Genomic DNA, 24,418 nt, shown 5'->3' on the forward strand with positions numbered 1-24,418 from the left:
TGTGGTGTCGTGCAGGGTTTTGTCGAGCTAAGTGGTTTCGTACTGGTGACATTGAGATCGATTCTGTTCAGGAGCAGATAAAACCCAATTGCACATGTTTGTCTCTTCGGGGTTTTCTATGCAAATTTGAGGGATCAATATGTAATTTTTAGTTTTTCGGGTCCTTATGTAAGGTCCAACGGGACCCTCAATCCTGGCCAACATGTCGCTCCACGCACGGCATAGTCTGCAGCGGCCCGTTTATAAACAGGTCATGTCGTGCTGGCACGTATGCCTCACCTCGTGCCCCGGGCATGACACATCTTACATTCTTAAGAAATTGATCCCCACTACTACCTATTCTCTCAACATGCAACCCGTCCATATCATCATCTAGCCACCTCAGCAAATCCCACCCACTTCACTTCATTTCTTCGTCATCTTTTCTTCTCCACGTTCCCGTAGCATCGCTTGTTGTCATTCCCTTGAAGGTTTTTTTTACCATTGCATCGCTTTCTTTGTTCTTCGAGCCACTATTCAGTATGTACTTTCATTTAATACCCACCAGGCCCATTTCCAAATGTAACAGCCGATCATAGCTCAACCTCTCTCCATAATAAAAGCATAGTTAAATGTGTCGGCCCGTGGCACGTTTATCCCTTATGGGTCGTGTGACCTTTTTGGCCCAATTACTTTGGGCCGTCGTCATCTCCCGACTATAGGAGGCAAAGCGGGCGTCGACGACACAATTTCTGGCCAGGTCTCGCCAGATTCAACAAGAACGACGCAAAAGGGCGACTTGATCTGGGCGCTTGGAGCTTCGGCGGGAGCGGTTGGTCGTGTAGGGCGACGATGGGGTATCTGGTGCACCGGGGCAATTGGTGCTACCGGTGCACCGATCCCCCGTTACACATTCAAAAATGTTCAAAAAAATCCGTAAAATTTTTAGTGCATTGGCACAACATCAATGTATGTTGTCACAAAAATTCAAACCAAAATTCGAAACATTGCTCGAGATAAAAAATGATAAATTTGACACGTACATAACACAGGTTGGGCTTCAGTTTTGGCCCATTAGCACATTTATGTCAAATTTCTCATTTTTGTATCTTGAGCAATGTTTAGAATTTTGATTCAAATTTTTGTGACAACTTACATTGATGTCGTGTCAATGCATTATTATTATTTTCGGATTTTTTTCGAACATTTTTTAGTGTGCAACGGAGTCCGGTGCACCGGTAGCACCAATTGCCCCGGTGCACCAGATATGTTCCCGACCTGAAGCGGCTTGAACGGCGCAGCGATGCCATGAGGGCAGGCGAGGGAGAAGAAAAGGAGAGGGGGGAGAGGCAAGAGGAGGCATGACGCTGGGGAATGAGGTATTTCCAGCTAAACGTGTCGTGTTGTGCCGACACGTTGGCCTCGCCCCCGCGGAGGAGCACAACCCTAGGGTTGCCGGGGGCCAGACACGGCCCGTTTAACCACATGCCGGGCCAGCCCGCGAAGCATGGGCCGTTGGCCAGGTTCGGGACCCTTCCCACTGTACTCCACCTCCACTCACCTATGGCCCAACTGCCCCGCTGCGCCGCCTCGGTAAAAGACATCGACGACTCCGACCTCCACCTCCACCGCCACCGCCACCTCAACCCCCCTTCCTCCCTCCTCCGCCGCTGCACCACTTCCAATCAGCGTTCCTCCCACCGGCGCATCCCGGGCTCGCCTCCGCCTCCGCCGTCCGGGAAGCGATGCGCCTCCGCTCTCCGCTATCATCCGTCCCCGCGATTCGCGCGGACGGCCAGACTGCGGACGCCGACTTCCTGCTTGACTCGTGGCTCGGGGCGCTGCGGTACCTCGGTGAGCTGCAATTGGTAGCAACTTTTTCCGTCAAAGGTTTTGCATTTCGTGTTCGGAAAGAGATTTCGATTCGGAACTCTCATATGTCCAAGTTCAGTATGGAAAAGGGCGGGCGGCATTTTCAAATGCCAGTTCGAGTGCTGTTGCTGTGATTAGCATCTGAGGTGGTTTGGAACGCAGGTGGAGACCGCGGGTGGCAGCAGCCAGGCATCGGGAAGATCCGTGTCGACCGGGCATTAGATCGAGCGTGTCGGGTGCGTGCACTCCCCTGTCTTCTCCTTGTTTATTGTCTTTCTCCGAAACATATCATTTTGCCACTGCTGGTGATATCTGTGTGGTGGATTGATTCGTTCGAGGGTTCTTGGTTGTGATCAGGTTGTCGGGGTGGTGACACTGTGCACACCAAATGGATACGGCGATCTCATGCTGAATCTGAAGGTGACCATGAACATCACAGCCTAGTGTTATTATGTTTAGTTTCTTGGAATTCTGTAGCATCGACATTGAGTTTCGCTGATTACCATGTGAAATGTGAGTTTTTTTTCTTTCCATCGAGTTCATTTGGATGCTGGAAAAAATTCCAATCCAAGTAGTCCTTGTCATGACATTTGGGAGAACCATTCTTTTCTCCTAAATAATTTGAAGGAGAAGCTAATGTTTGCTTGCCAGATAGATTATATTTCAATACTTACATCATGTCTTGAGAGTTGTAACTTTGATCTGAATGAACTTTCCAACAACTAAGTTTTGCCCGGAGAAGATTGATTAGAAGATAATAATTACATGCCTTTCAATTCTTAGTATGAATTGACAATGAGTTGTTCTTAATAGGACCCATCTGGTACTATTGATGCATCAGTTCACAAGAAAGTTCTATCAAATGAAAACCTTTCAAAGGGTTTATCAGTTGGGTCTGTCATTGTTCTCAAACAGGTAAGGGTATATAACTTGTGAACAAAATGTTACTTCTGTTATTAAATTACTCTATTGTGCTGCCACGAAATTGGCTTCACTGTTGAATCTATTGTCGATTTCAGGTGGCTGTTCTTCGCCCTTCTAGCACAGTGTGCTATCTGAATGTTACCCAGAAAAATGTTGAAAAGGTATTGTTCATACACTTACATATTACACTTTTATAGGTGCTGACGTAGGCAAATTACGCATTATCTTACTACATATTCCTTAAGTTTTTCTATAAAGTAATGTATTATAATACAAAGCAATTAGTTTACTACATACTCAAAGTCAAGGTTGCTTATGAGGTGCGTATAGGTGTGACCGTGTGTCTGCGGGTTGGGTTTAATAAGGTGGACTGCTTTGAGCTCATATTAGTGTAGCTATGTATATACTGTATCTAATGAAAAGTGGGATCTCTTAGCTTGTTTTTGATACCCTTTCACACTTAAAGTTTCATTAGTTATTATACACTTGGACTATCATAATAATTCATGGATGGACCCTCCTGGTGGAGGTGTCTGACAAAATTATGTCATTTTTATGACTGAATTTTACTAGGTTGCCCTTTCTGGTACTTGAAGAAGTTATATTGTACAGACTTGAAGGAACAAAATATAAGATGCATTATAAGTAAGAATCTGTCCCATAAAAATCTAGCTGTGACTAATAAAGCAGATTAGAGAACACTATTGAAGCTTACTTGCACTTAGATGCCCATGTTTTTATGTAATTGTTCAGACTTAAATTAAGGATCTGTGTCATAGATTGGAGTTGTTTTTTCGAAACGTGGCAAAAGGGATTACCTGGTTATATTAATATAGAAGATAGAGCGGAGTTCTAGTTATATGCACTGGTACTTGTTTGGTCATTACAATTACCTGAATTTAATTGCTTCTCAAGTCTCAGGACCTGAAAACTGTGTAATCATCTTTCGCCATCACTTTCGAGATGATATTTCCTCAGTTTTGAATTGCCGTTATGTTTTATGTCGTAACTGTTGCATCACAAAAGTTCATCTTAGGTCATGAACTCATAATGATGTTCACATTTCCAGGTGCTGCAAAATGACAGTGTCTCCCCATATAAGCAAGCAGTTCCATCAAGTAATTCTGAAAGGCAAAGCCAACAGCCTGGTGACTTACAAATCTCTCTCTTTATTCATCCCCCCAATAAAATTTGATGGTGATTTGCCGTGCTTTCCATAGTGAAATGCAAAGTAACAATGAGTTTTGCAGGCCAAGGAGATAACATGGAAAGGGAAGCTGGAGTGGAAACAACTGATGGAATGACAGCGATCTTCAGTAAGCTCTCGAGGACCAAGGATGGCCGGATAGTCGACTTACTTTGTGATAATGGCGGTGCAGCAAAAGCTGTTAACAGTAGTATTCTGAGAATGGACAAAGATACTCATGGCGTACAAAATCATCACGAGAAACGGATGGAGCAAATGGATTCAGGTTCTCAAATAAAGAATTTGCCAGGCTTAAACACCAGCCAGCAGCTGCAGAAAATCATTTCTAGCATGAATCCAGCTAATTGCCAGCTGAAACAAGGAGGAAGCGTACCCAAGTATGGGATAAGCAGTGAAGCTGAAACTTCGGCTGATGATATAATGAGAAAACTCACAGGTGGTGAAATGATCAACAACAGGGATGAGCATCAGCAGCAAAACCCGGTTGCAGATACAAGATGCACACAGCCGATTCTAGGTGGAAGCTCAGTTATGGCTGGAAGCAGAGATTTTTCGCAAGCTTCCTGTACTGGAAATCTGAGGCAACTCTCTGGCGATGATTCGATGCAGCCTCGTAGTAAAAAACTTAAGAGTGATGCAAGGCTTTCTGATAGCAATGGTCTGGATGACATAGCAGATGATTTCCTCGGTGATCACAATCCGATCAGGAAGCCCGAGCATCAGCAAAGGGACATCCATGGCGCAAGTGCGGGTAGCCTCCAGCCAACTCAAGAAAATTGCTCAATATCTGCCACCGGCGGAACATTACCTTCCAGTCATAAGATGGTTTCAGTGGCTTCTGTACCAGAATGGACCGATGAGCAGCTTTCTCAACTTTTTGATGACTACTGACACCGGAGTGCATACTTCATCTAGTAGTTGCCTAGCTTCTTTTCCTTTTTCTTTTGGGGTAGTTTGATGTTATCTCAAGGGTGCGACAAAGTCAGGCATGTTAGTTGTATATAGTTATAGTTTAGAAGATGGTTAACACCTCAAGGTTGTGACTCACGTGTTCTCAGTGATGTGCCTCGATGACCAAATAGAGACAGTTCATAGACCAGTGGATGGATTATATCGTAATCTTGTGCAGTTCCTCTGTTGAAGGACGTTATTGTTACGTATTGCTCCTAAAATGAAATTATTGGTAGTGGACCGTCTTTATGCAGGCCAAACCGAAGGGCTAAGCGGCGCTGAAAGCACTCCTCGGGCTTCCTACAAATCTTGGAGTGGAAAGCGCAGGGTTTCAGTCTTTCAGAGATCGACAACTTTCCCTGTGATAGAAGAAGCAAAGAGTCGTAACTTAAAATAAAGAAGAAGAAAAATGATCACCAAGAATTCCAGCCGTTTTGTTTGATTTTTTGTCCAAAAGGACCACCTGCCCAATGCTATTGTCGACCACTCATTGAACAAATTGACAAAAAGGACCCCCTCAGCCGTGGCGGCAGGTGCGGTAGGTGACACGTGGCACCTGCCGCCACGGCTTGAGGCGGTCGCAGGGATATAACGTGTTTGCTACAGCGCCTGGAGCTGGGACGGAACGGGCCAGCCCAGGTGGGCCACGCCGCCACTGGACGAGGCGGCCAGCCACTGCCGCTGCCGCTCCCGGGCCGACAGGTCATGCTGCACGAGGGCCCAGCAGGCGGGCCATGCCGCCACTGCGCGGGGCGGCCACACTGTGTGTTGCCGACAGCATTTGCTGTTTCATACGACGATGATTCCCAAGTGACGCTGATTTTCACGGGCATGCAGACCGCGATGATTCCCACAGATGATGCTGATTTTCACGGGCGGGAATCCTGCGGTAGGTGATTTTTTGACGCTTTGTGCCGACACTCTGAGGTGCTCCTATACACTCTCTTTGCTTCCCTGCGTACACTATCCACTGCATTCTGTCTAGTTCGCATGCCGTTCGGCGGGAATCGTTTCTGGCACTGGTTCCGTTGTTTGATAATTGTCACTGCTTTCTATGCAGACGACACCGATCAAAAGCAGTGCATGATTCCCGCCTAAAGAAAGGGCTCGTGAGGCCAAGCAGCAGAAGAAGCTGACGATGGAAAAAGGAAAATATTCACGCTGGACTCAGTAAATACCTATCATAGTATTTGAAATTTCGCACCTGTTTGTATCTTAATTTCTGCAGTTTAATGTAGCTTTATTTCGGTAGTTAAATGTAGCTTTATTTTCATAGTACAATGTATCTTATTTTCAGTTGTACCGTGTCGTAATGAAAAAAAATAGTTTTGGAATAAAATGTGGCATTTTCTTGCCGCCATTTTCTTTCCCGCCATAAATATTTTCCGTCATTTTCTTTCCCGCCAATTTTTCCTTCTTTCCTTCTCTCCGCACCTGAAAACATTTTAATAATACAAACTAATTATAGAACATCGTGCAACAACTACAATATGAAATTAAGATAGAACATAATGCCCTACAATAAGACAGTACAAACTAATGATACAAGTACATCTGAATTAAACGGTAGAACTGGACTTAAAAACTAAAAATACAGCTTAAAAACTACATGAAGGCATCATCGTCATCCTCCGTTGATGCAGAACTCTTGCCCTTCGAGGATGCATAACTCTTACCCTTGGACGATGCAGAACTCTTGCCCTTCGAGGATGCAGAACTCTTGCCCTTGGACGATGCAAAACTCTTGCCCTTCGACGATGTGGTAGTTGTGGCCTTGGTGCTGGGCATGAAGATATCATCTTCGTCCTTGTTGTCGTCAGTCCATAAAAAATTATGTTTTGCTGCAAACTTCAGGTGTGATTCACTCTTATGCTCTATCTTCTTCCATCTTCCATGCAACCCGAGAAGTTCTTTTCATATCTCCTGAAAGGTCCTGGAAGGCCACCCACACCTAGATAATGTGTGACTCAGCTCATTCATGAGAGTGTCACTACTGATGAGTTCATCCCATGGAACTATTGTATTATCTATCTTGAAATTGGCGGCTAAACGCAGAAGACATTGGGACATACTAGGGTGAAAACTACGATCAGAAGGATAACCAGACATCTTTAGGAGACTACACTGAAGTGCGTATCCACCTTAGTGTGGAGGGGGATTTTATAGGTTCAGAAGAGAAGAATAGGCGGGAACTCAGAAGCGAGAAAGTATGGCGGGAGATATAGGCGGGAAACGACGGTGCGAGGTATACACGGGAACACAGAAGCAGGAAAGTATGGCGGGAGATATAGGTGGGAAAGGGCGGTGCGAGGTATACGCGGGAACTTAGAACCGGGAAAGTATGGCGGGAGATATACGCGGGAAACATTGTTGCTGACTGGTCTAGTAGCGGCAGGTGCCACGCGGGAACCGAGGGGGTCTTTTTTGTCATTTTGGTCCAGAGGTGTGATCCGATACAACACACTGCTGATGCTGTATTTATTTCTCTAATTTAATGTTAGAATTCAGGTGCATTTTTATTTCAGCATACATAGATGTTTCTTACATAAATCGGAAAGTCTGATACTGACATATGTAGATACAATGGGTCGCACACGTAGATAGATGAATCACCCTAGTCGACGACGGCCACCTGGCCTTTCCTTAGGACCGGAAAGCGACAAGCGATTAGGTGGTCGAGTTACACGAAGACCGCGATCGTACTCCACTTCGGCTTCCTGTGTCTGCGACTCCTGCGTAGGTGGTGGAGTCTAGAATCCTTGTTGCGAACCTGATGCGTAAATGTAGGCGTATGGTTGTGACTCCTCGGGGTTAAAAGATGGACCAATAACGTCCCCTCCGAAGAAGTCTACAACTAATGATGTAACCATGTGGCCATGATCATGTGATGCTCCCCGGATGCGTGTGTTGAGGCCACATTGGGTGTCCTCATGGTCCCATGTACGATCAGGTATGTCCTGCACACAGAAACATTGTAAACAAACTGTTAGAGGATAATATGTGATATGATTGTAAATGCATTAAAATGTAAACATGACTACCTGATTAGATCCCTCGCCAGTATTGTTTGGGCATTGTACGTGGTACTGGTTTATCTCTAGGACACGAGTCTCCTCGGGCATGGAGATCCCTCGCGTGGAGAGATACGGATGAGATCCCTCACCTTGGGTGTATGCGCCATATCCTGTGTACGCATATGGGTTCGGGGAAAGAGTCTGCTCGGGCATCGAATGCAAGCCCGTGCCATGGTCCTGAGATGTCTGCCCCTGATGAAGCTGCATCGAAGAAGAGCGATGTAGTGGCAGAGATGAGTCACGTCGTGGCAATGTCATTGTAGTACTCGAACCCTCCCCCCACTGCCCATGGCTCGTACGCGCCTCGCTCGGTCTGGACGACGGCGCCGCACTCGGTCTGGCTGACCTCGCTACCGGCATGTTGTACGCTCCAGTGACAACATCGTCGCCTCTACCGGATCTAAACTTTGTTGCCACGTAGTCTTGAAGACGTTTGTGGAATGACTTGCGAGCTGGGCCCCGGGCCTGCATGCCTTCCGCCGACATCTGCCCTACTTCATTGCAAGTTTCAAGCTGAACAATGTTTGGTTGTTATTTGGTTGAAATGATTATGAAATGATGGACCTGAAAAAGTTACTTGTGATTACCAGCTGGTCATGATAGTAAGCTACATGCAACTCAATCTGTCTCTGCATCTGCTCCTCCTGTGCGAGATGTGTTGGTATCGTAGGTGGTTGACTGGTCAGGCTAGTACGCGTGCTGATGCAGTACCACTGCTTGTACGCTTGAGCTGTACTTCCATCATACGGTCTGCAAAATTAAATAATTACATCAACTGTTGAGATGAAAGCAAAGCATCTTCACGCATCGTATGGTCATCGTAATAAAATAATGTAAATAAAATGTACCTAAGTTGATGCACTATATCTGCTAGCGCTTCATTTTCCCACTTGTGTACCCATTAAATGTTGCGTTCCCTTCAATCGTAACAACTCCAACCGCGGCCCATATTGGTTAGCCTGCAAATTATGTAACAAAGTGTGAGTTTAGTAATTAAAAAAGATACTAACTATTTAGGGAGGTCACATCTTACTTATGGGTTTCCTCGTCGGTACATCTTGGAAGAGGTGGTGGTATCTCCTGATAGAGACCGAACTGTCTCATGACACGCTCTGGGTTGTAAGGCTCAACACACCACAGGAACAATAAGTAGCAGCAAGTCAGCTAGAATGCACTATCGCTCAAGATGCCTGCTGTGATGGGTCGTATATCGAAGAACATATGTAACTGCTCCTGATTCCACGGGTTCCATGTGACTAGTGACTCATCAAGTATCTCAAACTGTTGGTGGTATATATGTTAACAATTTTTCGCAATATTTGGTGCTGGCCATAGTTACACTATTGCCCTAGCTACAGTCGTATGGGTGTATGGGATTTAGTATACGAGGTCGTCCTACAGGGAGGTATTCCCAGGACCACAACTATAGAAACTCATAGGCGACACAAAGTAACGGAGCTTTTTGTGCGAAAGAAGTTTTTTGTGTGGCATCACACAAGCCTCTATATGTATGACATAGCATGGCAGAACCGAAGATGTATTTTGGCTGCTCGGGTAAAGATTCATCTGCCATATTCTCTACAATGTAGATGAGACCAGGGAGAACTACGTCCCCGTGTGAATTTGGAAACAGAGTCCCGAGGAGCCGCAACAAATACACAAACACATGTCTTTTCCTCGTCACAGAATCAGCGTAGCTAGATAAAATACGAAAGTTATCACGAAGCCAGGCGAGTGGGATGCCCCGAGGGCCACCAGAACGTTGTGATTCTGGCATTGTCATCCCAAGACGGGCTGATATATTTAATGTCCAAGAAGGAGACACTCATGGAGAGACTAATGACTCACCTCTAATTGGTAGAGCGGTGATCATAGAAACATCTTGAAGTGTAGGTGCAAGCTCCCCAAAACGAAAGTGAAAGGCGTGGGTTTCAGGTCTCCACCGGTCAACGAGGGATGTCAAAAGGGATGGGTCCAAACGTAATTGGTCTTTGCATGATGTGAGCCTAGCAAAACCATGTAGTCCATAAGCGTCAAGGTGAGCAAGGAAAGAATTGTGTATTGGCCGTGTTTTCTTTACTGTTTGAAGTCTGAAAGTCCGATAATCATGATTATTATTTGGGTTCAAAAATAGGTGGCAACGGTGGCCGGCGTCATGGGGCCCCTACAAAAGCACTGGCACTTCAACCATAACCTGCACACAAACATACAAATAAAAATTATGATGAAGACACAAATACAAATGCAAATAAAAATTAACCGAAGGACTAGGTCTGATTGGAGGGACTAATGACCGAACACACAAGATAAACTTTCTTTGTCCTATTCTCTTCGACAACTTATTCGTCAACCAGTATCGGTCACTCGTGGCAGATGCTTGAGGGATCTCCAAATCTTCATAGACTCTGTCTACGTGAACCACAATTACTCTTGGTCACTTAAAGACTTGGCACCTAACCGTCTAGAGAATTTGCAGCTCTCAAGTGTAATAGACGGAGCGTACTGGACTTAGATTCGAGCGATGCTAAATCACTATCTGATTTTTCGGCTCTGGGGTTTTTCTCTCGGCGGATTTTAAACTCAAATCATTCAGAGAATAGTGCTCACACAATCTTCTCGGAATCACAAGGAGCAGCCAATGGTGCATGTTGAATGGGGACGACTATTTATAGTTGCGATCTTCCCCGGGGGAAAAGACAAAATTAGACATGACCACCAGTCAATGTCTGACCAACACGTTACCAATGGTCGAATTTTGAGCACAACAGTAACATTACTTGCAGAGCACGTAATGCTAACTCCTCAATCTGAATCAAATCTCTCGTAACAAAGAAGAACTATGTCTCTTGCTGGCGAGTATAAATTTGGAACACAAAGAGATTTCTCTCAACTCACATAGGTTTCGGTTTAGCATCAGAGAACGGCAACTTTTGAGCACTATACCCCTCTTAATAGTACGGTGGTCCTATGACTCAAAAAATAAAATAAGAACAACGAAAGAAAGCACTACATCTTTTCTCTGTCTTCAACCTTCTCCGTTGCAGTCAATTTCTTTGGACGGACACCAAACCAATTGCTTTGCGTCAACAATTTTCGAGGGTCACTTTGGACAGGCGTATCCTTTAGTGATAATCCTCCCTGCCTCACACGAGATTTTAGAGTTTGTTCCAAGCTCCACATGACTCCAGGGACTTCACACTCTATGTGCACTAGCAAAGACATTAGTCCCAGGCTGTTTATGACAACAATCTCCAAAACACAAGGAGGCAAATTATTTCACCAACAATGTGTATGGGTATGGGGGGCTGCGCAATGTCGCTACAATGCGCCGTTGCTACCCGGAGCTTATAAAGCTAGCCACTCACTGGTGGCGGGAAATCGATGGGGGAAGAGGTGGGAAGCGGTGGCGTGGTTTGCGGGGCATGCGTATAACGCCATTAATTTCTGCACTAGGGCGTCCGCGGTTTGGTTCAGGCAGGTGCGCGCCATTAATGGTTGGGCTGGGGCCAGTTTTTGGGTATGAGCTACTAGCACACATCTTGTTCCATCAACCGTGCGCACTCGTCATTAGTATCGCACACGACTCCTTTAATTACAATGTGTGCCCGTTAGAGGACACAATTCTCAACACACAATCGTACGCGGTATCATGTGTTATCACACATGTGTTTCCCTAAAGAAACGTTTGTATAGCTTTCAAATCGCCACACACGAGTACTTGCACCACGCATCGTGGATGCTTCTAGCCATCACAAACAATTCATTTCTATAAAGCGTTTGCCAATAAACACACACGCTTCGAACGTTCCAACCGTGCGCGTTACGACTATATATCGCACACGTAGTTTTTCACTAACTATGTGCCCTCTATCACACATAGTCTGCATACCATCACCGTGACCGATGGATGGGTCTTCGCACATGTTTCGTTTTCTGGCACACGAGTATATTTTATTACCGTTTGTGATTTATGCATCACACAAAGTTTGGTCGAATGGTGTCTGATACATGTCTCGTCTTAAACCCTTCCTACACTAGTGTCCTTTGTTTCGTCTTCAGCTTGAACCCGTCCATGTCCACCGATGTAGCTTTGATACGTCTCCAACGTATCTACTTTTCCAAACACTTTTGTCCTTGTTTTGGACTCTAACTTGCCTGATTTGAATGGAACTAACCCGGACTGATGCTGTTTTTAGCAGAACTGCCATGGTGTTATTTTTTTGCAGCAATAAAAGTTCTCGGAATGACCTGAAAATCCATGGAGACACGTTTTGGAATTAATGAAAAATATTGGCGAAAGAATCAGCATCAGGGGCCCCCCCTGCCTCGTGGGCCCCCTGGGACTCCATCGACCTCAACCCCAACTCCATATATTCACGTTCGGGGAAAAAATAAGAGAGAAGGATTCATCGCGTTTTACGATACGGAGCCGCCGCCAAGCCCTAATCTTCCTCGGGAGGGCTGATCTGGACTCCGTTCGGGGCTCCGGAGAGGGGGATCCGTCGCCGTCGTCATCATCAACCATCCTCCATCACCAATTTCATGATGCTCACCACCGTGCGTGAGTAATCCCATCGTAGGCTTGCTGGACGGTGATGGGTTGGATGAGATTTACCATGTAATTGAGTTAGTTTTGTTGAGGAACGCAGTAATTTCAAAAAAATTCCTATGCACACGCAAGATCTATCTAGGTGATGCATAGCAATGAGAGGGGAGAGTGTTGTCCACGTACCCTCGTAGACCGAAAGCGGAAGCGTTATGACAACGTGGTTGATGTAGTCGTACGTCTACACGATCCGACCGATCCTAGTACCGAAAGTACGGCACCTCCGCGATCTGCACACGTTCGGCTCGGTGACGTCCCACGAACTCTCGATCCAGCTGAGTGTCGAGGGAGAGCTTCGTCAGCACGACGGCGTGATGACGGTGATGATGAAGTTACTGATGCAGGGCTTCGCCTAATGATCTGCACACATCTGGTCTGCACACATCAGGTCTGCACACATCAGGTCTGGTACACAGCATTGCATACATGATAGAACCTATGGCTGAAGCATAGGGAATGACTTCCATTTTCTCTCTATCTTCTGCAGTGGTCGGGCATTGAGTCTGACTGAATTTCACACCTTGTAACACAGGCAAGAACCCTTTCTTTGCTTGATCCATTTTGAACTTCTTCAAAACTTTATCAAGGTATGTGCTTTGTGAAAGTCCAATTAAGCGTCTTGATCTATCTCTATAGATCTTGATGCCCAATATATAAGCAGCTTCACTGAGGTCTTTCATTGAAAAACTCTTATTCAAGTATCCTTTTATGCTATCCAGGAATTCTATATCATTTCCAATCAACAATATGTCATCCACATATAATATTAGAAATGCTACAGAGCTCCCACTCACTTTCTTGTAAATACAGGCTTCTCCAAAAGTCTGTATAAAACCATATGCTTTGATCACACTATCAAAACGTTTATTCCAACTATGAGATGCTTGCACCAGTCCATAAATGGATCGCTGGAGCTTACACACTTTGTTAGCATCCTTTGGATTGATAAAACCTTTGGGTTGCATCATATACAACTCTTCTTCCAGAAATCCATTCAGGAATGCAGTCTTTACATCCATTTGCCAAATTTCATAATCATAAAATGCAGCAATTGCTAACATGATTTGGACGGACTTAAGCATCGCTACGGGTGAGAAGGTCTCATCGTAGTCAACTCCTTGAACTTGTCGAAAACCTTTTGCAACAATCGAGCTTTGTAGACAGTAACATTACCGTCAGTGTCAGTCTCTCCTTGAAGATCCATTTATTCTCTATGGCTTGCCGATCATCGGGCAAGTCAACCAAAGTCCACACTTTGTTCTCATACATGGATCCCATCTCAGATTTCATGTCCTCAAGCCATTTCGCGGAATCTGGGCTCATCATTGCTTCCTCATAGTTTGTAGGTTCATCATGGTCAAGTAACATGACCTCCAGAACCGGATTACCATACCACTCTGGTGCGGATCTTACTCTGGTTGACCTACGGGGTTCAGTAGTAACTTGATCTGAAGTTACATGATCATCATCATTAGCTTCCTCACTAATTGGTGTAGTAGTCACAGGAACTGATTTCTGTGATGAACTACTTTCCAATTAGGGAGCAGGTATAGTTACCTCATCAAGTTCTACTTTCCTCCCACTCACTTCTTTCGAGAGAAACTCCTTCTCTAGAAAGGATCCATTCTTAGCAACGAATGTCTTGCCTTCAGATCTGTGATAGAAGGTGTACCCAACAGTCTGTTGGGGAACGTAGTAATTTCAAAAAAATTCCTACGCACACGCAAGATCATGGTGATGCATAGCAACGAGAGGGGAGAGTGTTGTCTACGTACCCTCGTAGACCGTAAGCGGAAGCGTTATATCAACGCGTTTGATGTAGTCGTACGTCTTCACGATCCGACCGATCCAAGTACCGAAAGCACGGCACCTCCGAGTTCTACACACGTTCAGCTCCATGACGTCCCCGCCTTCTCGATCCAGCAAGAGGGGCGAAGTAGTAGATGAGTTCCGGCAGCACGACGGCGTGGTGACAGTGTTGGTGAAGAACAATCTCCGCAGGGCTTCTCCTAAGCACTACGAAAACTATGACGGAGGATAAACTAGAGGGGACGGGGTTGCCGGCACACGGCTTGGTGTTTCTTGATGTGTCTTGGGTGCTAGCCCTACCCCTCTATTTATATGTTGAGCCTTGGGGTCGAAACTTGGAGTAAAAGCCTCCACAAAGTCGGTTTCACCCGAAAGGAAAGAGTCCTTCTCGGACTACATGGCCAGACGCCAGGGTTCCCTGGCGTCTGGCCCCTGAACTCCGCAAAACTTCCTTTTGCGCTTTCCAAAAACCTCGTGGGCTTTCCCCTTTGGCCCAAATAAAGTGTTCTTGTGCCCAAACATTTCGGGAAACATCCGGAACCCCTTCCGATGGATTCCGGAACCTTTCCGGAGATCAAACACTACTATCCACATATCAATCTTTACTTCCGGACCATTCCGTAGTTCCTCGTCATATCCGTGATCTCATCCAAAACTCCGAACAACATTCGGTCACCAACATACATAACTCATAGTACTATATCGTCAATGAACGTTAAGCGTGCGGACCCTACGGGTTCGAGAACTATGTAGACATGACCGAGACACCTCTCTGGTCAATAACCAATAGCGGGACCTGGATGCCCATATTTGCTCCTACATATTCTACGAAGATCTTTATCGGTCAGACCGCATAACAACATACGTTGTTCCCTTTGTCATCGGTACGTTACTTGCCCGAGATTCGATCGTCGGTATCTCAATACCTAGTTCAATATCGTTACCGGCAAGTCCCTTTACTCGTTCTGTAATACATCATCCCGCAACTAACTCATTAGTTGCAATGCTTGCAATGCTTATAGTGATGTGCATTACCGAGTGGGCCCAGAGATACCTCTCCGACAATCGGAGTGACAAATCCTAATCTCGAAATACGCCAACCCAACAAGTACGTTCGGAGACACCTGTAGAGCACCTTTATAATCACCCAGTTACGTTGTGACGTTTGGTAGCACACAAAGTGTTCCTCCTGTAAACGGGAGTTGCATAATCTCATAGTCATAGGAACATGTATAAGTCATGAAGAAAGCAATAACAGAATACTAAACGATCGTGTGCTAAGCTAACGGAATGGGTCAAGTCAATCACATCATTCTCCTAATGATATGATCCCGTTAATCAAATGACAACTCATGTCTATGGCTAGGAAACATAACCATCTTTGATCAACAAGCTAGTCAAGTAGAGGCATACAAGTGACACTCTGTTTGTCTATGTATTCACACATGTATCATGTTTCCGGTTAATACAATTCTAGCATGAATAATAAACATTTATCATGATATAAGGAAATAAATAATAACTTTATTATTGCCTCTAGGGCATATTTCCTTCAGTCTCCCACTTGCACTAGAGTCAATAATCTAGTTCACATCGCCATGTGATTTAACATCAATAGTTCACATCTTTATGTGGTTAACACCCATAGTTCACATCGATATGTGACCAACACCCAAAGGGTTTACTAGAGTCAGTAATCTAGTTCCCATCGCTATGTGATTAACACCCAAAGAGTTCTAAGGTGTGATCATGTTTTGCTTGTGAGATAATTTTAGTCAACGGGTCTGTCACATTCAGATCCGTAAGTATTTTGCAAATTCTATGTCTACAATGCTCTGCACGGAGCTACTCTAGCTAATAGCTCCCACTTTCAATATGTATCCAGATTGAGACTTAGAGTCATCTGGATCAATGTCAAAAACTTGCATCGACGTAACCCTTTACGACAAACCTTTTTTCACCTCCATAATCGAGAAAGATATCCTTATTCCACTAAGGATAATTTTGACCGCTGTCTAGTGATCTACTCCTAGATCACTATTGTACTCCCTTGCCAAACTCAGTGGTAGGGTATACAATAGATCTGGTACACATCATGGCATACTTTGTAGAACCTATGGCATAGGAAATGACTTTCATTCTCTTTCTATCTTCTGCCGTGGTCGGGCTTTGAGTCTTACTCAATTTCACACCTTGTAACACAGGCAAGAACTCTTTCTTTGACTGTTCCATTTTGAACTACTTCAAAATCTTGTTAAGGTATGTACTCATTGAAAAAACTTATCAAGCGTCGATCTATCTCTATAGATCTTGATGCTCAATATGTAAGCAGCTTCACCGAGGTCTTTCTTTGAAAAACTCCTTTCAAACACTCCTTTATGCTTTGCAGAATAATTCTACATTATTTCCGATCAACAATATGTCATTCACATATACTTATCAGAAATGCTGTAGTGCTCCCACTCACTTTCTTGTAAATACAGGCTTCACCGCAAGTCTGTATAAAACTATATCCTTTGATCAACTTATCAAAGTGTATATTCCAACTCCGAGATGCTTGCACCAGTCCATAGATGGATCGCTGGAGACAAAACCTTCTGGTTGCATCATATACAACTCTTCTTTAATAAATCCATTAAGGAATGCAGTTTTGTTTATCCATTTGCCAGATTTCATAAAATGCGCCAATTGCTACCATGATTCGGACAGACTTAAGCATAGATACGAGTGAGAAACTCTCATTGTAGTCAACACCTTGAACTTGTCGAAAACCTTTTTGCGACAATTCTAGCTTTGTAGATAGTAACACTACTATCAGCGTCCGTCTTCCTCTTGAAGATCCATTTAATCTCAATGGCTCGCCGATCATTGGTCAAGTCAATCAAAGTCCATACTTTGTTCTCATACATGGATCTCATCTCAGATTTCATGGCCTCAAGCCATTTCGCGGAATCTGGGCTCATCATCGCTTCCTCATAGTTCGTAGGTTCGTCATGGTCAAGTAACATGACCTCCAGAACAGGATTACCGTACCACTCTGGTGTGGATCTCACTCTGGTTTACCTACGAGGTTCGGTAGTAACTTGATCTGAAGTTACATGATCATCATCATTAGCTTCCTCACTAATTGGTGTAGGAGTCACATGAACAAATTTCTGTGATGAACTACTTTCCAATAAAGGAGCAGGTACAGTTACCTGATCAAGTTCTACTTTCCTCCCACTCACTTCTTTCAAGAGAAACTCCTTCTCTAGAAAGGATCCATTCTCAGCAATGAATATCTTGCCTTCGGATCTGTGGTAGAAGGTGTACCCAATTGTCTCCTTTGGGTATCCTATGAAGACACATTTCTCCGATTTGGGTTTGAGCTTATCAGGATGAAACCTTTTCTTATAAGCATCGCAACCCCAAACTTTAAGAAACGACAACTTTGGTTTCTTGCCAAACCACAGTTCATACGGTGTCGTCTCAAACGGATTTAGATGGTGCCCCTTTTTTTTACGTGAATGCAGCTGTCTCTAATGCATAACCCCAAAACTATAGTGGTAAATCGGTAAGAAACATCATAGATTGCACTATATCCAATAAAGTATGGTTATGACGTTCGGACACACCATTATGCTGTGGTGTTCCAGGTGGCACGAATTTGTGAAACTATTCCACATTCTTTTAATTGAAGACCAAACTCGTAACTCAAATATTTGTCTCCGCGATCAGATCGTAGAAACCTTATTTTCTTGTCACGATGATTTTCCACTTCACTATGAAATTCTTTGAACTTTCCAAATGTTTCAGACTTATGTTTCATCAAGTAGATATACCCATATCTGCTCAAATCATCTGTGAAGATCAGAAAATAACGATACCCGCCGCGAGCCTCAACACTCATCGGATCGCATACATCAGTATGTATTATTTCCAATAAGTCAGTTGCTCGCTCCATTGTTTCGAAGAACGGAGTCTTAGTCATCTTGCCCATAAGGCATGGTTCGCAAGCATCAAGTGATTCATGATCAAGTGATTCCAAAAGCCCATAAGCATGGAGTTTCTTCATGTGCTTTACACCAATATGACCTAAACGGCAGTGCCACAAATAAGTTGCACTATCATTATTAACTTTGCATCTTTTGGCTTCAATATTATGAATATGTGTATCACTACGATCGAGATCCAACGAACCATTTTCATTGGGTGTGTAACCATATAAGGTTTTATTCATGTAAACAGAACAACAATTATTCTCTAACTTAAATGAATAACCGTATTGCAATAAACATGATCAAATCATATTCATGCTCAATGCAAACACCAAATAACACTTATTTAGGTTCAACACTAATCCCGAAAGTATAGGGAGTGTGCGATGATGATCATATCAATCTTGGAACCACTTCCAATACACATCGTCACTTCATCCTTAACTAGTTTCTGTTCATTATGCAACTCCCATTTCGAGTTACTACTCTTTAACAACTGAACCAGTATCAAATACCGAGGGGTTGCTACGAACACTAGTAAAATACACATCAATAATCTGTATATCAAATATACCTTTGTTCACTTTGCCATCCTTCTTATCCACCAACTACTTGGGGCAGTTCCGCTTCCAGTGACCAGTCCCTTTGCAGTAGAAGCACTTAGTCTCAGGCTTAGGTCCAGACTTGGGCTTCTTCACTTGAGCAGCAACTTGCTTGCTGTTCTTCTTGAAGTTCCCCTTCTATCCCTTTGCCCTTTTCTTGAAACTAGTGGTCTTGTTAACCATCAACACTTGATGCTCTTTCTTGATTTCTACCTTCTTCGATTTCAGCATCGCGAAGAGCTCGGGAATTACTTTCGTCATCCCTTGCATACTATAGTTCATCACGAAGTTCTACTAACTTGGTGATGGTGACTAGAGAATTCTGTCAATCACTATTTTATCTGAAGATTAACTCCCACTTGATTCAAGCGATTGTAGTACCCAGACAATCTGAGCACATGCTCACTGCTTGAGCTATTCTCCTCCATCTTTTAGCTATAGAACTTGTTGGAGACTTCATATCTCTCAACTCGGGTATTTGCTTGAAATAATAACTTCAACTCCTGGAACATCTCATATGGTCCATGACGTTCAAAACGTCTTTGAAGTCCCGATTCCAAGCCGTTAAGCATGGTGCACTAAACTATCAAGTAGTCATCATATTGAGCTAGCCAAACGTTCATAACGTCTGCATCTGCTCCTGCAATAGGTCTGTCACCTAGCGGTGCATCAAGGACATAATTCTTCTATGCAGCAATGAGGATAATCCTCAGATCACGGATCCAATCCGCATCATTGCTACTAACATCTTTCAACATATTTCTCTAGGAACATATCAAAATAAACATAGGGAAGCAACAACACGAGCTATTGATCTACAACATAATTTGCAAAATACTATCAGGACTAAGTTCATGATAAATTTAAGTTCAATTAATCATATTACTTAAGAACTCCCACTTAGATAGACATCCCTCTAATCCTCTAAGTGATCACGTGATCCATATCAACTAAACCATGTCCGATCATCACGTGAGATGGAGTAGTTTCAACGGTGAACATCACTATGTTGATCATATCTACTATATGATTCACGCTCGACCTTTTGGTCTCCGTGTTCCGAGGCCATATCTGTTATATGCTAGGCTCGTCAAGCTTAACCTGAGTATTCCGCGTGTGCAACTGTTTTGCACCCGTTGTATTTGAACGTAGAGCCTATCACACCCGATCATCACGTGGTGTCTCAGCACGAAGAACTTTCGCAACGGTGCATACTCAGGGAGAACACTTATACTTTGATAATTTAGTGAGGGGTCATCTTATAATGCTACCGTCAATCAAAGAAAGATAAGATGCATAAAAGATAAACATCACATGCAATCAATATAAGTGATATGATATGGCCATCATCATCTTGTGCTTGTGATCTCCATCTCCGAAGCACCGTCATGATCACCATCGTCACCGGCGCGACACCTTGATCTTCATCGTAGCATCGTTGTCGTCTCGCCAATCTTATGCTTCTACGACTATCGCTACCGCTTAGTGATAAAGTAAAGCATTACAGGGCGATTGCATTGCATATAATAAAGCGACAACCATATGGCTCCTGCCAGTTGCCGATAACTCGGTTACAAAACATGATCATCTCATACAATAAAATTTAGCATCATGTATTGACCATATCACATCACAACATGCCCTGCAAAAACAAGTTAGACGTCCTCTACTTTGTTGTGGCAAATTTTACGTGGCTGCTACGGGCTTAGCAAGAACCATTCTTACCTACGCATCAAAACCACAACGATAGTTTGCCAAGTTGGTGCTGTTTTAACCTTCGCAAGGACCGGGCGTAGCCACACTCATTTCAACTAAAGTTGGAGAAACTGACACTCGCCAGCCACCTGTGTGCAAAGCACGTCGATAGAACCAGTCTCGCGTAAGCGTACGCGTAATGTCGGTCCGGGCCGCTTCATCCAACAATACCGCCGAACCAAAGTATGACATGCTGGTAAGCAGTATGACTTATATCGCCCACAACTCACTTGTGTTCTACTCGTGCATATAACATCAACGCATAAAACCTGGCTCGGATACCACTGTTGGGGAACGCAGTAATCTCAAAAAATTTCCTACGCACACGCAAGATCATGGTGATGCATAGCAACGAGAGGGGAGAGTGTTGTCTACGTACCCTCGTAGACCGTAAGCGGAAGCGTTATATCAACGCGGTTGATGTAGTCGTACGTCTTCACGATCTGACCGATCCAAGTACCGAAAGCACGGCACCTCCGAGTTCTGCACACGGTCAGCTCCATGACGTCCCCGCCTTCTCAATCCAGCAAGAGGGGCGAAGTAGTAGATGAGTTCCGGCAGCATGACGGCGTGGTGACGGTGTTGGTGAAGAACAATCTCTGCAGGGCTTCGCCTAAGGACTACGAAAACTATGACGGAGGATAAACTAGAGGGGACGGGGTTGCCGGCACACGGCTTGGTGTTTCTTGATGTGTCTTGGGTGCTAGCCCTACCCCTCTATTTATATGTTGAGCCTTGGGGTCGAAACTTGGAGTAAAAGCCTCCACAAAGTCGGTTTCACCCGAAAGGCAAGAGTCCTTCTCGGACTCCAGGGCCAGACGCCAGGGTTCCTGGCGTCTGGACCCAGACGCCAGGGACCCTGGCGTCTGGCCCCTGGACTCCGCAAAACTTCCTTTTGCGCTTTCCAAAAACCTCGTGGGCTTTCCCCTTTGGCCCAGATAAAGTGTTCTTGTGCCCAAACATTTCGGGAAACATCCGGAACCCCTTCCGATGGATTCCGGAACCTTTCCGGAGATCAAACACTACTATCCACATATCAATCTTTACTTCCGGACCATTCCGGAGTTCCTCGTCATATCCGTGGTCTCATCCAAAACTCCCAACAACATTCAGTCACCAACATACATAACTCATAGTTCTATATCGTCAACGAACGTTAAGCGTGCGGACCCTACGGGTTCGAGAACTATGTAGACATGACCGAGACACCTCTCTGGTCAAGAACCAATAGCGGGACCTGGATGCCCATATTGGCTCCTACATATTCTACGAAGATCTTTATCGGTCAGACCGCATAACAACATACGTTGTTCCCTTTGTCATCGGTATGTTACTTGCCTGAGATTCGATCGTCGGTATCTCAATACCTAGTTCAATCTCGTTACCAGCAAGTCTCTTTACTCGTTCTGTAATACATCATCCCGCAACTAACTCATTAGTTGCAATGCTTGCAAGGCTTATAGTGATGTGCATTACCGAGTGGGCCCAGAGATAGCTCTCCGACAATCTGAGTGACAAATCCTAATCTCGAAATACGCCAACCCAACAAGTACCTTCGGAGACACCTGTAGAGCACCTTTATAATCACCCAGTTACGTTGTGACGTTTGGTAGCACACAAAGTGTTCCTCCGGTAAACAGGAGTTGCATAATCTCATAGTCATAGGAACATGTATAAGTCATGAAGAAAGCAATAGCAGAATACTAAACGATCGTGTGCTAAGCTAACGGAATGGGTCAAGTCAATCACATCATTCTCCTAATGATATGATCCCGTTAATCAAATGACAACTCATGTCTATGGCTAGGAAACATAACCATCTTTGATCAACGAGCTAGTCAAGTAGAGGCATACTAGTGACACTCTGTTTTTCTATGTATTCACACATGTATCATGTTTCCGGTTAATACAATTCTAGCATGAATAATAAACATTTATCATGATATAAGGAAATAAATAATAACTTTATTATTGCCTCTAGGGCATATTTCCTTCACAGTCTCCTTTGGGTATCCTATGAAGACACATTTCTCCGATTTGGGTTCGAGCTTATCAGGTTGAAGCTTTTTCACATAAGCATCGGAGCCCCAAACTTTAAGAAACGACAATTTGGGTTTCTTGCCAAACCACAGTTCATAAGGTGTCGTCTCAACAGATTTAGATGGTGCCCTATTTAACGTGAGTGCAGTCGTCTCTAAAGCATACCCCCAGAACGATAGTGGTAAATCAGTAAGAGACATCATAGATCGCACCATATCTAATAAAGTGCGGTTACGACATTCGGATACACCATTACGTTGTGGTGTTCCAGGTGGCGTGATTTGCGAAACTATTCCGCATTGTTTCAAATGAAGACCAAACTTGTAACTCAAATATTCTCCTCCACGATCAGATCGCAGAAACTTTATTTTCTTATTACGATGATTTTCCACTTTACTGTGAAATTCTTTGAACTTTTAAAATGTTTCAGACTTATGTTTCATCAAGTAGATATACCCATATCTGCTCAAATCATCTGTGAAGGTCAGAAAATAACGATACCCGCCGCGAGCCTCAATTCATCGGACCACATACATCAGTATGTATCATTTCCAACAAATTTGTTGCTCGCTCCATTGTTCCGGAGAACGGAAGTTTAGTCATCTTGCCCATGAGGCATGGTTCGCAGGTACCAAGTGATTCATAATCAAGTGATTCCAAAAGTTCAGAATGGAGTTTCTTCATGCGCTTTACACCAATATGACCCAAACGGCAGTGCCACAAATAAGTTGCGCTATCATTATCAACTCTGCATCTTTTGGTTTCAATATTATGAATATGTGTGTCACTACTATCGAGATTCAACAAAAATAAACCACTCTTCAAGGGTGCATGACCATAAAAGATATCACTCATATAAATAGAACAACCATTATTCTCGGATTTAAATGAATAACCGTCTCGCATCAAACAAGATCCAGATATAATGTTCATGCTTAACGCTGGCACCAAATAACAATTATTCAGGTCTAAAACTAATCCCGATGGTAGATGTAGAGGTAGCGTGCCGACGGCGATCACATCGACTTTGGAACCATTTCCCATGCGCATCGTCACCTCGTCCTTACCCAATCTTCGCTTAATCCGGAGTCCCTGTTTCGAGTTGCAAATATTAGCAACAGAACCTGTATCAAATACCCAGGTACTACTGCGAGAATTAGTAAGGTGCACATCAATAACATGTATATCACATATACCTTTGTTCACCTTCCCATCCTTCTTATCCGCCAAATACTTGGGGCAGTTCCGCTTCCAGTGACCAGTCCCTTTGCAGTAGAAGCACTTAGTCTCAGGCTTAGGTCCAGACTTGGGCTTCTTCACTTGAGCAGCAACTTGCTTGCCGTTCTTCTTGAAGTTCCCCTTCTTCCCTTTACCATTTTTCGTGAAACTGGTGGTCTTGTTGACCATCAACACTTGATGCTCCTTCTTGATTTCTACCTCCGCAACCTTTAATATTGCGAAGAGCTCGGGAATCGTCTTATCCATCCCTTGCATGTTATAGTTCATCATGAAGCTTTTGTAGCTTCGTGGCAGTGATTGAAGAACTCTGTCAATGACACTATCAACCGGAAGATTAACTCCCAGCTGAGTCAAGTGATTATGATACCCAGACATTTTGAGTA

At 44.1% G+C, this 24,418-nt stretch overlaps 1 protein-coding gene across 1 annotated transcript; it reads left to right on the top strand.

The window, feature by feature from the left end:
- The first annotated feature begins 1,582 nt into the window (after nucleotides 1-1,582).
- On the top strand, nucleotides 1,583-5,138 carry LOC109753446 (uncharacterized). The gene is made up of 7 exons (XM_020312342.4): nucleotides 1,583-1,833; nucleotides 2,014-2,087; nucleotides 2,209-2,271; nucleotides 2,665-2,766; nucleotides 2,871-2,936; nucleotides 3,845-3,923; nucleotides 4,026-5,138. Exons 1-7 carry the CDS (start codon nucleotides 1,725-1,727, stop codon nucleotides 4,871-4,873), a joined length of 1,341 nt encoding a protein of 446 aa, XP_020167931.1. The 5' UTR covers nucleotides 1,583-1,724; the 3' UTR covers nucleotides 4,874-5,138.
- Nucleotides 5,139-24,418: the final 19,280 nt, after the last annotated feature.

This window comes from Aegilops tauschii, chromosome 4 (genome assembly GCF_002575655.3).
Source record: "Aegilops tauschii subsp. strangulata cultivar AL8/78 chromosome 4, Aet v6.0, whole genome shotgun sequence".
NCBI lineage: Eukaryota > Viridiplantae > Streptophyta > Magnoliopsida > Poales > Poaceae > Aegilops > Aegilops tauschii.